This window comes from Castor canadensis, chromosome 11 (genome assembly GCF_047511655.1).
Source record: "Castor canadensis chromosome 11, mCasCan1.hap1v2, whole genome shotgun sequence".
NCBI classification, from domain to species: Eukaryota; Metazoa; Chordata; class Mammalia; order Rodentia; family Castoridae; genus Castor; species Castor canadensis.
In genome coordinates this window covers 53,635,969-53,654,570 of record NC_133396.1, presented here as the reverse complement: position 1 = coordinate 53,654,570, position 18,602 = coordinate 53,635,969, and the positions used below count along the sequence as shown (strand labels likewise).

The 18,602-nt window shown below is 43.0% G+C and overlaps 1 protein-coding gene across 2 annotated transcripts in view; it reads right to left on the bottom strand.

Moving 5' to 3' along the window:
* Positions 1–469: 469 nt before the first annotated feature.
* Usp43 (ubiquitin specific peptidase 43) overlaps positions 470–18,602 on the bottom strand; it is a 57,695-nt gene continuing 39,562 nt past the window's right edge. For both annotated transcript variants that reach the window (XM_020161432.2, XM_020161433.2), the window contains exons 13-15: positions 14,892–15,050; positions 13,373–13,540; positions 470–2,202 (exon numbers count right to left, since the gene is read on the bottom strand). In XM_020161432.2, coding sequence (XP_020017021.2) covers positions 1,133–2,202; positions 13,373–13,540; positions 14,892–15,050 — 1,397 coding nt within the window. In that variant the 3' untranslated portion in view covers positions 470–1,132. The remainder of the gene's footprint in view (positions 2,203–13,372; positions 13,541–14,891; positions 15,051–18,602) is intronic.

The following is an 18,602-nucleotide window of genomic DNA, read 5'->3' as shown; positions in this document are numbered from 1 at the left end:
ATAGTGTCTCACGAATTTTACGGGGGCCAGCCTAGGATGACAAACTGTGATCCTCCCTATCTCTACTCCTTAAGTACCTAGAATTACAGGCGTGGGTCACAGTACTGAAAATGGACTCTGCAGACAGAGTTTCTAGAGACCTCCCCCAAGCCTGGGGTCTGGTTTAGCATCTTCTTTGTAAGTAACAATAGGATATTTATAAGAACAGCTCTTAAAGCATGTACCAAGTTTTAGAAACACATTTTCTGAGGCGGACTAAGACTCTAACTCTGTCCCGAGAGGGAAGGGCACCCAAGATGTGTACTTCTTTAGAAAACAGCAAGTCATCTTAATTTAACAGCACTTTTAAATTTCAGAGGAACTCAAGTACCTACTTTCTGATGGACACAGCAACGAGCCAATGTCATGCAACAGGAACAAAGCAAGGTCATCTATCAAGTTTGAATAATTCAAACAGGCGTTTGCATGTTTCACTGATGATTTTATTAAAATTTTATTTAAAATTGTACATAGATCTCATACTTAAATTTTTTTAGAAATCCCTTTTTCCTGGTATCAAAATAGTTATCTTTTAAAAATGTTTGAAAACTTTAATACTATTTTTGTTATATATTAAATATTCTCCTAAAATATCAATCATCTCTTCCACCTCTCTGAGAATCTTGCCTTACGTCACTTTTCTTTCCTTTTCTTGACACCTTTGACACTTATGCCAGGGAAACATTAACCAGAAAAGGTTTTCTTTGTAAGTCCACTATTGCAATTAAAAAAAAAAAAAGGAAAAGGAGATCCTGATGATCTATTTGACATGACACTGAGGATTCATTCAGTGCTCCAGTCCTGGAATTATTTAAGCAAAATACCAGTTCTTGTCTTGAATGGTTATGTTGGCTGAACATCACCCTCTAGTGGCCAGGCTTTATCAAAGCACACAACAATACAGAAGGGGTATTGGGTTATTTGGACACAAGGTTGCTAGAAGTGCAGCTGTGGAGACCAAACTTTTTTTTTTTTCTTTAAGGACTCGCAAGACAACTGGCTTCTAGAAAACCCACTGTAAACCCAGGCTGCCTACAGCTTCTCAGGGCACAGTCCCAATACCATCAGCTTCACATAATACTGAAATGGTCCATCAGAAGCTGGACTCCGGTAAGGTTTTCTTCCGACCTAAGGAAAGAGTGTGGTATTTCATCCTTTGCAAGGTGCCATAAGTGTGCTCCCCAGGAACACTCCTGTGTGAGGGGCCAGTGGCAACGGCTCTGGGAGGCCTGGCAGCCTTGCGAGGGAGGCGGAGAGAACCGGGTGCAGATCGGACATCCCTCTCCACGTGGCTGCCCAGGCCCCTGGCCAAGCTCTCTTGAGTCCTGAGGACAGGAGACGAGCCTCGAGCCTGCTCGTCCACAGTGGGGCTCAGCCTGCCACTCACCAGGGAGTCTGGGGGTGCTGGTGGTGAGCCCCCAGCCCTGTCAGCCTTCCTGTGCTCCTTCTTCCAAAACACAGACCTGAGAAGAGTGAATGTCCCATGTGGGAGTCTGTCTTTTTCAGAGGCCCTTTCCTCCATAGCAGTTCTCATCTTGGGCAAGGTCCCTTGGCCACGGTCCTTACTATTTCTAAGCGATCCCATGGAGGGTGAGGGTGGGCTGCTCTGGCTCCCCACCTGGCCATTTCCCTTCCAGTTTGCAGTCTTCTGACCCTCTGCACGCATTGGTTTCTCATTCCCCACTGAGGACATCACAGTAAGGGGCAGGTCAAATTTTTTGGGAAGCTTGATGTCCTGATTTGCATTTCCCTTTAACGTCCTGACTGTGCTCAGACCATCCAAAGATCCAGGAACCGGATGGTGGTTGGGGTAGCCTGAAGGACAGGGCACTCCAGTAGCTCCTCTCCTGCTTGCTTGACCATCACCTTCACCTTTAGCAGGAAGAGTGACATCCAACTTTGGCAACGCCGACTTCCCATCCCCACCAGCAGCTCGCGTCAGCAGTGGCACGATGGACTGGCTGGTGGAGCGAGGTCTCCGTCTAGACTCTAAGTACTCCACCAACTCGACAGATGCAACCGGTCGTTTCTCTCTGTGTCCAAAGGACCACCGGAGGGGCATGGTCTTGAAGGACCCCTGCTTGGCTCGGGAAGGGGTGGGCACCTTCATGCTGATACTTCTGCTGTGAACACCCCGTACCAAAGGCCTGGGCTCCAGCTGGCCTGAAAGAGACACCAAGAGCATGAGTACCCAAATCACCCTCGGGCGATAAGGGGAAAGGCAATGCCAGTCATGAAGCTAAGATGCCTCAGGCATGTGACTAGGCATGAGGAGCACAGCACTGAGCAAGGAACAGAGTTCCTGCCCTTGGGGACACCTGTGGTTTCACCCACTGTTTCACAGAATGCAAGTGCACATTTAAAGCTACAGGGAAAACCAGAGCCAAAGAAAGTCCAGCATCTTTTGTTATCTGCAGGAGACTGGTTTCAGGACCCACACACAGGACACTAAGCCCGCAGATGTTCCAGTCCCTTATCTAAAACAGCACAGTATTTGCATATAAGCCACACACATCCTTTCATACGGTGCAAATCACCTCTGGATTCCTTATGATATCTAATACAATGTCAATGCTACGTAAGTAGTTGTCATGCTGTGTCACTTAGGGAATAATGACAAGAAAAAATCATCTGTACGTGTTTAGTACAGAGGCAATTTTTTTCCTAATATGTTTGACTCGTGGTTGATTGACTCTATTGATCTGGAACACACGGACACAAACAGCTGACTGCATCTGCGTGCCTGGCAGCACAGATTGCTGAGAAAGCTCAGTTTGGGACTGGCAGAGTAGCTCAAGTGGTAGAGCGCCTGCCTGGCAAGTGTGAGAACTTGCTTGGCAGTGAGAATTGCCAAAAAAGAAGATAAAGCCCTAAGATTTAAGGTCATTTTCATCCATCTTTAAATATACAGGTGAAGCAGAACGCTCAGCAAAAGACCCTGCTTTTCCAAGTCAAATTAGATGCTTGTACCTTTCAAATGCAAGAATCTCAGCTATCCCACCCTCAGCTAAAAGACAAAAAAAAAAAGAAGAAAAGAACTGTGTTTAATTTTATCAGAGCTGCCCCATACGCCTTCATTGTGTTTTGCAATATCTGTATATAGATGGGAAGGCGTTTTTGATATACAGAGTTAAGAAATAGTCTAAAAAAGGCAACATAATCCCACTTGCAAAGATACATACACGAGTGCATGTACTCCGCATACATGTGAAGACTACAAACAGGGACAGAGAAACAGACGCCCAAATCAACCAGGTGTGTAGGGGCTGTGTGTACACAGGTGACTTATGTTCTTAATTTTTTTCCTACGTGTTAACCTTTCAAAATGCACAGCCAATGTTGGGCATTTTTAAAAGAAATTCCCAGCCATCAGTCACTGCACTATTAAAATGTCTTGCTTTATAAAGAAATCTTTACCTGATGCTGGGGATGTAGCTCAGTGGTAGAGCGCTTGCCTAGCACATACAAAGTCCTAGGTTCCATCCCCAGCACTGGCAAAAAAAAAACCAAGAAATCTTCAACTGAAGCACCCAATCCACATGACCCAAGGACAGTCATGTGCAATTGGAGAAAGGTGAACTACACAAGTTGGTCTCATAGCTGGCTGCTGTCAACATGCTACTTCAGCATGGAATATGGGTTTTACGGACTGAAGGTTTGTGAGCCCCTAAATTCACATGTTGAAGCCCCATTCCCCAACGTGATGGGATGAAGAGGTGGGGCTGTTGAGAGGTGACTAGATCAAGAAGCGGATACTCCAAACAGTGTGCTTATCACAAGCGATCAGAAAGAGCTGGCTAGAGCTTTCTGCCGCGTGAGGATATAACAAGAAGCCAAGAGGCCCTCACCAGAACCCGACCATACTGTCACCCTCATCTCAGACATCCATCCTGTAGAACCATGATGAATACATTTCTGCTGTTGATAAGTCACCCAGTCTGTGGTATTCTGTCACAGTAGTGTAAATGGACTATGACAAAGAATAACTCAAAAAATGATTGATGACTGCTACCACAAACCCCAACTGGATGTGCTGTATGGGAGGAAACTGAGATTTTCAGAGAACACTGGTGGAAGAAACCAACTGCAAATCAACCAAGCATCTTGAGAAAAAACTGGCCACAGGGGGAAGAAGGAAAATGCTCAAGACTGCCACAGAGGTTCCACGAGGATTTGTCTTTCACATTTTTCACAGATAATTTCTGGTATTTTTTTCTTTTAGAGGATTTCTTTAGATTAGCCAAGAATAAACAAAATTCCACACAAAATACTTTGCTGTTGCAGTTTGATTTGACCTTGTTACTCCATCATTAAATTCCCATACTTTAGGATAGATAAAAAACTGTTTTTGGAGTTTGAGATGTGTGAAGTTTTTTGGGTTTTTTTTTTTTTTTTCTCTCCCACAGCCCTGAGGGAAGGGCTTTGTATTAGGAAGCCAAAGCTGGTTTCCTCTTTCACAATGGGAGAACAGACAGGTATAGGGGTTGGCCACTGCCCTAAATAGCTATCCTTCCTTTCTTCCTTGTGTAAAAGGGCCTCAGGGGGAGGCCCAGGCCAGGCCTGCCACACTGCCCACTACACTGCATGGAAGCACAGTCCCCACAGAACTGGGTTCTCCTCTTTCTCAAGATGGTGGTGATAAGTACCCTTTCTTCATTTCCTTGCATTCTGTTTACTGTCCTGTTACAGCAGGATCTGAGAGCTTCAGATAACATGGAGAAATAGACAGCAGAAGGATGGAAGGAATGAGAAAACACCCACACTTTATGAGATTCTTGCTCACAACTAGTAGCCAGGCACCCCTCTTCTTACCCAGGGTGGGTGCAAGTCCTGAAGCCCCTCCCCCTGGGTGATGGTCCTTCTGGGAGACTGGGAGCTCAAAGAGGCCTGAGCACTGACTCTGATAAACACCACCCCACCCCAGAGGAGTCTGTGGCCTTGCTTATGCAGTCAGGCTGGCCTGGAGTTAGGCTGCATTGAGGATGCAGTTAAATCCTCGGGAAGGTGGTATAAGTGCCACAGTATACACAACGAACATTTGGAATTCTTCCACAGCCTTCTTCCTGCAGATGTCACCTGGACAGCTGAGGGGTACAGTCCCCACCCATGTGGCAGCTTTAGCCAGCAGACACAGCTCCAAGAAATGCCACCTCAGTTCCCATCTGTGTGTGGCCACCTTGATCCTATGTAACTTGATCCTTGGCCCCTGAGATGAGGCATCAATGTGACCTCACATTGTATGTTGTGAGTAGGGGGCTGGGGCTTCTTCTCTCTTTAGCCCACCTGCAACAGGCCAAGTGCCTTCAATCTCTCTAAGGCTTCCACTGTGCCTCACACCTCCACTCAGTGATTTATTCAAAAAACCATTCAATGAGAGCCTACTGTGTGCCAAGGGCTATTTTCAGTACTGGGGGAAAAATATATGAAATGCCTATCCTTATGAGATTTGACAAAAGCAGACATATGATATCGTATAATGACATAAGTGCTATAATGAAGCATAAGACAGGGAAAGAAGGGAAAACAAGGGTGGCAAGTGAGTGGTGAGCAATATTTAAGGAGAGATCTAAATGAGGGAGGAAGGAAGGCATGGAGGCAAAGGGAGCATGAGTGCAAAGGTACCAAGGTCAGTGACCTTGGTGGGTCAGGGAAGCAACAGCAACAACCATTTCTGGAACCTCAGGAGAAAAGGGCACACACTAGATGTCCCCATCTTCTGAGCTCCAATCTGTACTTGGAGATGTCTCGGTCTCTGGCTTTCAATTACAAGATCTCTCTGTCTCGTTTCCTCACAGCTTGGTGACCATTTCTGCATAGAAGTAGGAGTGCAATCTAAGCCAAACCTGACCCCCAAACTTTTCTCTGGTCCCCTAGAAAGTAAGGCAAAGCTTCAAAGATGAGCTGAGTCTTCTCTTCCTCTAGGACTGAGCCAACAGGATGAGGCTGAGGAAGAGAAATCCTGACTGTCACACCACCAAGCCCTTGGAAGCCAAAGCCTCTGCCCCTTCCTTTACTCCAGGCATCAGCACTTCAGAGAGGATAGCACAGAGCCCAAGTCACAGAAACATAAAAATTATACAAATAAAGCAGGTTCAGCAGTCTGAGAGTAAGAAAAAGCAGAATAATGAAAGCAGGCCCCTGGAGGCTATGGAAGAAACAGAAGCCAACATAACCAAGTAACTTAAATCTCCCCATGTAATTATAGCGCACTAAGGACTGAAAATGTGACCTTCAGGACTTAAACTTCAATAAATGGTGCTGGTCACAGCTACTCAGGAGGTAGAGGTCAGAAGGATCAAGGTTCAAGGGTAGGCAGGGCAAAGAGTTAACAAGACCCCATTGTTTGTTTCAACAAACAAGCTTAGCATGGTGGCTTGCACCTGTGATTCCAGTTACAAAAGAGGCATTGGTAGAAGGATCATGGTCTGAAGCCAGCCTCAGGCAAAACAAAAGCAAAAATCACATGAGACCCTATCCAAAAAATAACTAAAGCACAAAAGGACTGGAGGTGTGGCTTGAGTAGTAGAGCATTTGCCTAGCAAAAAGGTTCTGAGTTGAAACCCCAGGACTATCAAAGATAAAAATTTAAAATAAAGTTCAATAAATGAATTGAAAGCTTTTAGGACAATTGCTGAAACTTACATGAATGACCAGGCAGACAAAGTAAAAGAAATATCTCTAGTCTTGAGCAAAATGACAGAGATAATAACCACAAGGTAAAAGGCAGAAGACTGAGAAATGGAGCCAATAGATCCTACAACCAAATCAGAGGAATCTGAAAAGTAGGAAAGGTAATAACTAAACAAAAATGAAAGAACATTTGTCCAAAGAAAGTCCTCAGTTAGTAGTAGGAAAGGCATCCCCAAGTTTTAGGTAAAGCTAACACATAAAAACACATCCCAGATGTAGGCTGGTAAAATTTCTCAACTCCAAGGTCAAAGAGAAAATCTCAAAGCTTCCAGCCAGAAACACCAAGTGACACTCACGTGAAAAGGAATAGCCGTCTCACCTGTCACCCTGGGGCCAGGGAGACTGTGGGAAAACAGCTACAGACACCTGAAAGAAAAGGACTGCAACCCAAGAGTCCAGAGGCCAGTCAGACTGCCATTCCACTCCCAGGTGAAAGGAAATATTTGCAGCTATGCAAGGACTTAGAGAATACAGGACAGACACATGTCCAAGACAGGGCTCTGATCGAACACTAATGAAGTAGAATGAGACCTCAGGCAGAGGGTGATGAAGAGAAGAACCATGATATACAATGGACTCTGCACTGCATGGGGAAGGACTGGCAGCCTCAGGTCACCTCAAGTCAAGTCAGGGTGTTCCAGAATTCTGACAACATTCTGGAGCACAGACTGCTAGACCATCTTAGCAAAGTCTGAGTCAGTGGGTAAGGGTGGACTTTTAAAGACCAGAGGGACCACCTCTGGACTTTCCAGACCAGAGGGAGCAGGTACAGCATTTTTAAGCTCTCATTTGGGGTGGAATGGCAGGGAAAAAGTGAAAAAGAGAAGTGTTATATATTTCTCACCTTCTTGGGAGAAAACAGAGAAGATGGTGATAAAACAGAATGCCTTGTGGGAAAGAGTTGGTTTCTTCTATCCATACAGTAGCAGGAAAAATGTGATAGACCATAAATGTTGAAAAGAGACAGTAGTAAGTAATGAGGTGGAAAGAAAAGCAGACCTTGCAAATTAACAAGGGAAAGGGGGAATAAACAGCATCATGGTCAAGTCAGCAAAAACAACAGAAAGGAGAGAAAAGAAACAAGCAATATAAAAATGTTGAGGCCCTGGGTTCTATCCCCAGTACAGTAAGTAATATTTAAATATGTAAGTAATATGTAAATAGGCCTGGTGCTGGTGGCTCATTCCTGTAATCCTAGCTACTTGGGAGGCTGAGATTGGGAATTGCAGTTCAAGGCCAGCTTGAGCAAATAGTTCACAAGACCCCATTTCTAAAATAACCAAAATGGACAGGAGGCATGGCTCAAGCGGTAAACACCAGCTTTGCAAGCATGAAGCCCTGAGTTCAAACCTCATCAGACAAATAAATACATGTATACATATATGTAGGCTCTGAATTTTTTACATCAAACAAATCAAAAAACCCAGCAACATATTATTTATCAGATACCATTTAAAATTAATTTTAAAAGAAACATTCATAAGGCAAAAAGAAGTACAAGCAAAATGATACCATGCAAGTGCAAACAAAAAGAAAGAAGAGATAGAATTATTAATTTGGAACAAAGTGGAATTTAAGGTAAAAAACATAAAGCAGGATAAAGAGCAAGATTATAATGGTAAAAAAAAAAAAAGCACAATATAAAAATAAGATCCAACAGTCCTGAACCTATAGTCACGTATTAACAAAGCAGCTAACCACATAAGGCAAAAATTATTAAAATTATTAAAATTAAAAATTATTAAAAACACAGCTCTGGAGGGAAGTTTAAATTCATCTCCTTCCTAGTTGGGATGGAGAAGAGAAGGTAAATGGGAAAACAGGGGAACTGGCTAAACAATCATTTAGTAGTTCTGATATAAAGCTCCCATCCCTCAAAATCACAGTATATTATTTTATATGTTCATAGGTCATTTACAAGATAATTAATCATGGACTTGATTACAGAAAGGGAGTAACTTTTGAAAAGCACATCCTTGGGTCATAATCCACGAAATCAGAAAAAAAAGAATAAAAAGGTGACCAAACAATCTTCAACACTTGAAACTTGCAGATAATGCTAGATCAAAGAGGAAATGAAACACTACCTGAAAAGAGCTGAGGAAGAGAAAAACAAAACAGATGCCCAACAGAACCACAGAGAAAATTATCAACAGATGCCCCTGTCCTGACAAGCTGGGGCCCCTTACTGACAGAGGGCCTCTGAGCAAGAACCCTAGCAATTTTTTTCACGTGATCAAGTTTTCCTAATAACTGCAAAAGTAAACCATTTTTATATTCTTTTGCTTGTACAGCATCCCCCTTTAAATGTCTCAACTTATAAGTTACAATCCCCATAAAACTAGGATCCATCCAGTTTAAAATGCCTTCACTATATAATCCCAGCTACTCAGGAGGTGGAGAATTGAAGGATCATGGTACCAGGCAGCAAGAAAGTTAGCAAGATCCTATCTCAATCAAAAGTTAGGTGTGGTGGCACGTGCTTGTCAGCTCAGCTACTTTGGAAGTATGAGCAGAAGATCAGGGTCCAGGCCAGCCTAGGCAAAAACTGAAGACCTATCCCAAAAATAAAGCAAAAAGGTCTGGGGCGTGGCTCGGGCAGTACAGCACCTGTCCGGCAAGTGTGAGGCCCTGAGTTCAAACCTCCCCCTATCCCAAAGCCTTTATTATTACAATATTCTACAGCCAGAGTTCCCAGTACTTGATGACATTCCTAGCACCTGATTCCCAGCAGGTAATCGGTTTCTCCACAGGGGACTGCTGGCATGTGGTAGGAGCCATTGTTTACTGAACAGGACCATCCCTGACCATGGCAGGACACTGAACATACTTGTGCCCCCATCTCAGTGGACTAGAGGCTAGGGAAAGGTCCCTAGGAAGCAAGGCTTTTGTAGCATCTCGAATCTGAAACTGATGTCTAGACACTCGGAGCCAGGCCTCTGGCATCCAGGGAGAGCGAGTCTACTTCTAGGACTCAGCTTGGGATTGGTACCTTCCCTCTGAGTCTCAGCCTTCTATTTTGTACAAGGTCTATCATGTCACTTCTCCTGAGGATGCAGATACTAAATCAGATAATGTAACTAAAATACTTCTGAGCTCTGGAGGACAATTCTTTTTCCTCCCCTGGCCCTGTGTCTCTGAGGTCTTTCTCTCAGGCTGTGTCTTGATGTGCCTTTTGGATGGGGGGGTGCCAAACACATTTCTCTTAGGGACAAATGAGAAGTGGCCCGGGGTACCATGCCTGTATGCAGAGTTGGGACAAATTTATGAGCTTATCATAGACAGTGCAGACTGGGATGGATGAGCTTGAAGAACACCTTCCCCATTTTACAGACACTATTCTAAAGGTGCAATTGTAAAGATGCGAGGGGAAAAGAAATGTCCAGTCAGGATGAGTCAGAATTCACCACATTAAATAGGAGGAATGCACAGGAATGAATTTTAAGGAACTCAGACAAATATCTAGCACGCATGTACACACTCCTATCAGCATTATGTCTAATACTGAAATTTTGGTGGCCAAAATGCCAAATATTGAGGAATAAATTAACTAAACTCTGATACATGGCCATTGCCATTCAATGATCATCAAAAACCACTTGTAGCTTGAAGATTCTATCATCACACTTATGGTCAAATATGTACCAAGAATCTGCTACATGCCAGGAGTTGTGCTGAGTATGTGAATAAAATGGTATCATGGAGTATAAGGAAACAAGACGCTGATGACTAATGCATATACTGTGCCCCAGTGATCCCACTCCCAAGTATCTAACCCTAAAAGACAAGAACAAAAACATTATAGCTATATGGGTTGAGTATCCCTTATCCAAAAACCTTAGGATCGGGAAGGGTGTAGGGCTTTATATATTTTTTTTGGATTTTGGAATATGTGCATATAAATAATGAGCTTTTAGGGATAGGATTCCAGACTGAACATAAAGTTATTTATGCTTCATAGATACCTTATACACATAGCCTGAAGGTCATTTTATACAATATTTTTAGTACTTTTGTAAATGAAACAAAGTTTCATTGTTTAGAGTTTTCCACTTGGTGCCATGTTGGTTGGTGCTCAAGAAGTTTCAGATTTTAGATTTCTGGATTTCTAGATTAGGGATGCTCAGCCTATACTAGCGGTAATAGCTCCAAACTAGAAATTCCAAATCTTACTACAGCAGAATAAGTAAGTAAAATGTGACCTATTCTTAAAATGTGAGACATTTCAATGAGGAAAACAGTGTATCCACTAAGCATCAGACTGTGCTCAGAGATAACCCACTGTGTAGGCTCCAGAGCAAAACTTGCATGGAAGATCCACAAATATTACAAATATCTCAAGAATTCATAAATCATTACAGAACATTACAAACTCAGGGTACTCTTTTGATGACCAGGGCAGACTTCAGGGCAGAATACCCAGCTAAATTCTGCAATAGGTTCCAGCTCACCAATGAGAGAAAACAGGGAGGAGGTGGTTCTCTATCTCACCCTTCATACTCTTTCCAAATTGCTGTCTTTGCTTTTATGATAACAGTCAAAAGACAACAGTCTCTTTGGCTCATATAACATCTACACAAGAGAACTATATGTCTGAGTTGTTACTATTTATCATAGAATGTACAAAAAACTATTGCTATACATAATATATACCTCAAAAGCAAAATGTGAAGCAAAAGAAGTGGAAAAAAAAAGGTTGTGTACTTATGACTCCATTTCTATAAAGTTTTAACATAAGCAAAACTAATCTATGGTGTAGAAGTCCTTGAAAGTAGGAAGCAGTAATGAGTGAGAGAGCTAGGAGGGAGAAGGATTCCAGAACTTTTATTTCTTAATCTGGAATATAGATATGTCCATTTCATTGTAATTCATTATAATTGGTAAATTCCCCTGAATCTATGGTATATATTTATATATGTTTATAATAGAATTATAATGCATTCTTTTTGTCATTTTTTTAGCAACACTGGGGTTTGAGCTCAGGGCCTCACACTTGCTAGGCGGCCGCTCTTACCACTTGAGTCACTCCTTCAGCCCTTTTTTGATGATGGGTTTTTTCAAGATAGGATCTCTCAAACTATTTGCCAGAGTCTGGCTTAGAACCACAATCCTCCTGATCTCTGCCTCCTGAGTAGCTAGGATTATAGGCATGAGCCACTGGCACCTGGCTGTAATGTGCATATTATATACAACAAAGTATACTAAGCTATATAAAATATTAAATGAAATATATGATACTATATGAAATATTAAATGTATAATCCAATATTTCAATATATTTATAATGCTTCTATGAAGATATTATACAAAAACTAAATTTACACAGAGGTACATGTAGAGACATATACACAGACACACACACACACACACACACACACACACACAGACCTCTCTTTACTTCCCTGCACTATCATCAATTTCTCCTTCTAGATTAAATCATCTGAATGCTAACATGCTCCATTATTTCCCTTTTAACAAAGAGAAGCAAACAGAAACTGCTCTCAGCCCCCTCTTTCTGACCTCTTGATCACACTGCTGATGGCATCAGCCACCCCTTGTGGCTTCAAATCCCTCCACATGCTGACAGCTCTCAAGTACTCATATCCACTCCACAGTCAGCCTGTTGATGTGGATTTCTTACAAGAATCTCAAAATTACCTGCCCAAAGTTTCTTAAACTTCCTTCCAAAACTGACCTTGTTCCTACCTAGCTCTTTCCCGTCTCACAAACTGCACAACTGTTCACCTTGTTATTTAGACCTGAAAGACTCCTCTTAATTATTCTCCTTTTATACCCTGCATCCAACACCAACAAATCCTGTTAACTCTGTCTTCAAAATGTATCTACCATTTGACCATCTCTTCCCTAACACACCAGGCTCATCCGCTACTCTCCCACCTGTGCTTGACCACAAGAACCTCCTAACAGACTTCCTGCCACTCTTGCCCCCTATAATGGATCCTTCGTACAGAAGCCAGAATAAACTATTAGAACTATGAGCCAGATCCATCCCTTCCCTGCTCCAAGATCTCCAATAGATATCCACTGCACATGGAATAGTCTAACAGGTACACTGTGATCAGCCCCTACTCACCTTCTATCACTCTCTGCATTTCCTCCATTCTGCTCTAGCCGCAGCTCTGGTTTCTTCTCTCCTCACACACATCCCAGGCTCACCCCCAGCTTTCACCCTTGAAAGCTCCTCTCCTGGAACACACTCCCCAGATTTCTGTATGACTCACCCTCTCACTTATGTATCTTACATACATCCTCTGGTATATTCTAAATCATCTCTAGATCACCTATAATACCTGATACAATGTAAATGCTACGTAAACACTAGTTACACTATATTGTTTTGGGGAATAATGATAAGAAAAAAGTCTGTATGTGTTCAGTGCAAACACGTTTTTTTCCTAGATACTTTAGATCTGCAGTTGGTTGACTCTGACCCTAGATATGGAATGCTAACTCTAGATGGAGGGTCATGATGGGGGAGGAGAGGGCAGGTCACGGGAGACCCTATTTGAGAGATGACCAACTCTATACTCAAGACTACGAAGCACTAACACTTTCATAAAGGAGAGGAACAATGGGTATTTAGAGAAAATAAAGAGAAAATCAGCAAATTTAACCAACATACCCTTTTCCTGGTTACAGAGGCCATTTGTGAAGACAGGAGAGTCGGGCACCCGGGCCAGTGAGGGGCAGGGGGCAGAGCTCCAGGACAACACGCTGCCTGCCGTGCTGTTGCCATTGTTGCTCCCGAGCCTCATGAGCCAGTGATCAGACAGGGAGGAGCTGGTGGAGCCTGTAAACGAAGCAGAGAGAGGGAGGCTGGACCCAAGCCGTCCCTGCGGGGCCTCGGGAAAACTTCTCATGGTCACACTCACCCTGTCCTCCAGCCCTGGAACTACAGAACGGAGTAGAACTGCAGAACCAGAAGTGAACGACTGGAGGAGAAACCTGCGGCGGAGTACCTGTGTGACCACACTTACAAGTTTAGGGAGAAGAATTGGGGCACAGAAAGGAAAGTACATTGATGAGAATGGAAATGCCTTCCATGAAATTGCTTGGCACCAACTCTGGCTTCCTAAATATGTTTTTTTGTTTGTTTTTCTAGAGCCAAAAGATTTTATTTACTCACAGCAATAGCTGTAATAATAATACATAATTATAACAATATGATTAATACATCATAATAATAATCAGAGCAATAGCATTCTATGCGCAGGACCAGGGCCCCAGGTCCCACATGTCAATGCACAGTGAGCTCTGTTGTAGGAGCATACCCCGAGTTCAGGGAAACAACCTCCTCTCTGATCTGGAGGCAGACATTATCTTTATTACACTGGACAGTCAGAAAGTCCGCCCTCCTCTCATATGATGTTTTATTCTTCTTCCAAGGTCTGCTTTCTATAAATGGAAGCCAGGCTTGATTAGGCTTGATTTAGACCTGCTGGTTTTATTGGGCCATTTTCCAGCAATGGTTAGGAGAAAATCTGATTTAAAGAAAAAAATTTTTAATGCTCTCTCATCCCAAAGATAGGATGGCTGCTTTGCAGAGCAGAACAAGTCACATAAAAGGGTCAGCTTTGGCACTTTTTTCTCTAGACTTCCAAGCACATTTGAGGCTAACAAACAAATTGCTGGGAAGCTGTTAAACAGCTACATTTTCTAGAAAGGCCCTATGCCCCAACAACAGCCCCTTCCTTTCTAACAGGATTAATGCAGGTTTATTCAATTAAGCATGTGCTTAATTGAATTTGGGTCGATAAGGGCAAGATTGAGAACAGGGAATCCCACGTTCCCAAGTGTCACCTGCCTCACCTACAAAAAAACAATGATTCTTTTCCCCTTTCTTGACTTACAACACATCCTTCTCATATCCTGATAAATGTGCTTCTAGCCTGGGAGGCTTAGATTTTTATAGCAGCAGCCAGGGTTTCCTCTTTTCCATCCCATCTTCCTGGTCCTGGATGTTCAACTAAGCGTCCTCTTGATTCTTTTTTTTTTTTTGTGAGATGCAAGTAATATTTATGAAGTCTTAAGTAGGGGAAAACACCTAAAATGTTACTAAAGGTGACAGGTGGGCCACACTGAGCAGACTCTTGATTCTTAAAGTGACTCCTGACCCCCCACCCCATAAGCAGGGCACTCACCTCGCAAGGAGCTGCTGGCTGACCAGAGCGGGATGCTGTTCCGCTTCTGATAAAACAGTATGTAGGCCCCTCTAGTGTTGACCTCATCTTCTTGAAGTGGTTCCACTGTGCTGTCATCATAGCTGTACCACTGGCCATCCAGAGAGTTCCGGCAATAGGCTGCAAAGGTCCAAACCCCAAGTCTCAATCATTCCAGCCCCAAAAGTGACAAGGATATTTCCCACTGGCAGAGCTGAAAAATGGACATGCTTAAAGTACAATGAGAAAAACAAAATCCATTTGGGGCCAGAAATGAATTCTGTGGAATCAGAAAAGATTGATAGGTTATCTCCCAGATTCTTACTAATAGACTAGGTTACTGTAGGTTGAACTGTATCTCTTACTTGGCAATAATGCCAACATTCACCCTGTTTTTTCTGACCAGTTTCAAAATGCACATCTCTAGGTTGGTATGCAATATGAGAAAGGATGAAACTCGCAGTGGGATGTACCTCTTCCCCATCGTGATTCTCACTGCCTCCCTCGCAATGATGACAAAATATCCTCTTCATGCCCTCTGATCTTAGCAAATACCACTAAAACCCACTGATCAGGAAGTTAGCCAATTTTTCCTATAATGGGCCCATGAGCAAATACTTTAGGCTTTGTGGGTCACATATGGCCACATTCACTCTTGGCCACATTCTTGCTCTTCTTTTTTTGCCACCTTTAAAGTTTTGGGTTTTTTTTTTTTTGTAAAAGAAATGTTTTGGTGGTACTAGGGTTTGAACTCAGGGCCTCAAGCTTGCTAGGCAGGCGCTCTACCACTTGAGCCACTATGCCAGCCCTAAAAATATTTTTTTAAATGTATGGGCTATACAAACACAGGCCCTGGACAGGACATGGCCACAGGCCATAACTGGCTGACCCTACACTAATCTGAGCCAGCCACTGGGAGCTCATCTTTGCTCTTCTTTTCCTTCCCACTACATCCTGTCCAAAAGCCATTCTACTTCTCAAACATGTTTGAATTATTGGCCATATCCAGCCAGTATGTCTTTCACTTGAGTTCCAGAAACATCCTACAAACTGGAATTCCAACTTCCACTCTTATTCCCTTCCACCCATTCTCCCATCAAGTGATTATTTCGTCTTATACACAAACTTATGTCATTACTCCTCTACTTAAGTATTTAAAATTTTCTGAAAATCCTTGGACTCTTCAAAGCAACAGTTTATTTCTCCATGCTAATGAGCTGACTGATGGCTGGCAACCCCTAGGTGGCTTCAGGATGGGGGCCAGTGACCAGAAAATCCAAGGCAGAATTCACAGGTTGGGACTTTCAACTAATGAGACAGAAAAACCAAAGTCCAGAAATACACCCAAAAATAAAAATTGAATATCTGATATGGTAGATGGCATCTCAAGGAACTAAGTTGACCTTCTCAGTTAGTGGCCAGAGAAAACTGGTGCCTTCAGGAGGGAAAAAATTAGGTCCCTGTCCCTCCAAAGTATCAAAAAATTCCAAAGATCCAAATGTTAAAAAAAAAAGACTAAAACTGAAAAAGTACTAGTAGAAAACACAGAAAAAATACTTTTAAATCTTAAAAAAGTTTTCTAGTCATGACCAAAATCCAAGGTCACAAAAGAAGCAATGTACAATTTGACTACCTGGAATAAAATAAAATGAAAAGCACCTGCATGTCAACAAGTGACCCCAGGAACAGTCAACTGGCAGCATTACACGGAGACCATTAGGACCCACTGAAAAGCAGTCAAAGGAGATGGACAGAAAAAGACCCCGAGACATATGAAAACAGGCTCGAGCTTACTCCATGTAGAAGCTGAACACTGTATTTATGCTGTGATACTATTCCCCCCGCAGACTGGCAAAAATCCAAAGATTTCTAGCACACTCTACTGGAGATGGTACAGAGAAACAAGCCTCCTCTTCCTGGTGGTAGAAGTGCAAATTCCTACACTGCTTTGTGCAGGACAATTTATTAGATTTGTCAAAATGCGAGCTTAACTAGGCATGCCTAGCACTTGGGAGGCAGGAGGATCACAAGTTCAAGACCATCCTAGGCTACATAGGGAGTTCAAGGCCAGCCTAAGCTTCATAGAGAACCCCTGTCTTAAAAAACCCAAAGGCTGGGGTGTGGCTCAGTGATACAGCACTTGTCTAGCACGCATAAAGCCTGAGTTTGATCCTTAGAGCACGGCAAAAAAATAACCACAAACCATGCTATCTCTATTCTGCGAATGGGATACCACCCTACCCATCGACTTGTAAATGTAGCAAACAGCAATATTTCTAATAGCAAAAGAATAAACCAGCCAATGTCCACCTACAGGGTGGACAATGTACTTAGTACATTGATGCATCTAATCGATGCACTTACAGAAGGTGGGGGAAGTGCACTATAAATCTACAAAGACTGCCAAGATGGACTATAAGGGAAAAAGAAAAGACCAGGTGCATCACACACAAAATAGTAATTTTGCTTAAATTAGGGAATGGAGGAGAAATACGTGAAACAAATAATCAGGTGCCCATGACAGCACAGGATGGAAGTATACATGAGAAAGTACTAAAAGTGGTTACCCTTGAATGCACAAGGGACAAATGATGGGCAAAGATGGAAATGAAACTTTTCACTGCCCATCTTTTTTGGGCTGTGCAAGTTTTGTAATATAGGAATGCAACACACAGCCAACATATATGAAATGAAACAGAAGGCATTTCAGGCTCCTAGAAATGTACATTTCTGAAATGTTATTGACCATACTTCTAGAAAACAGAAAGGAATGAACTTTCAGTGTCAAAAGACAATGGAAGAGAAAGCAAGAGCTCAGACTTTGAGAGTTCAGCAAGCAGATGGAGTGGTGGTACCCCACAAGCTTAGGGAGTGCAACTCAAAGAGCCTTCCAGGGATGGGGGACATCAGGAAGGGAGCCATTCACCAGGGTGCACCCCTAGAGGCTCAGGACTGGAGGTATCATGTACCACAAAAGGCTAGGTCAGGTGAGCTAAAAACAAAACCAGGATGCTTTGACAAAGAAACCTAAGACAAGGAGGAGCACTTATAAGTTAAAATGGAAACAGCCACAATGAAAACCTGCAATAACCTGGTTACAAGATGGAATTGAGCTAATCTCCTAGGAAATGGAAAATGAGAGAAAAAGGGAATGAAAGTCAGAGACTATCAGAAAGCGCCTGGTTTCCTAGGGCTGCCGTAACAGGTCACCCACACTCACCACCCAAAAGAATTCAGGAAGTCAAAAATCTGAGCAAAGTCTCACTGGTCTAAAGTCAAGATGTCAGCAGGGCAACATTCTGACCTCTTGACTCGCTCCCAGGGAGTCTGCTTTCCCATCCTTCCCAGCTTCCCAGGCTGCCCACATTCCCTGGCTCCTGGCCCCCTTCCATCTTCAAAGTTGAGCTTGCATCCTTCTCACCTGTACCACTGACTTTCCCACCTCCCTCTTCACACTGAAAGGACCCTGTGATCATACTTAGCCCACCCAGGCAATCTGAATCTTAATAGACGATCAACCACCTTGACCGCCCCCCTCCCACCTTGCAGGGTAAAGCAACATTGACAAGTTTAGAGGCTTAGGATATGGACATATTATTTGGGAGATCATTATTCTAACTACCACAGACGGTTGAAGTCCACACAGACACAAAGTAGTACAACGTAATCTGAAATCCACAATGCTCCAAAATT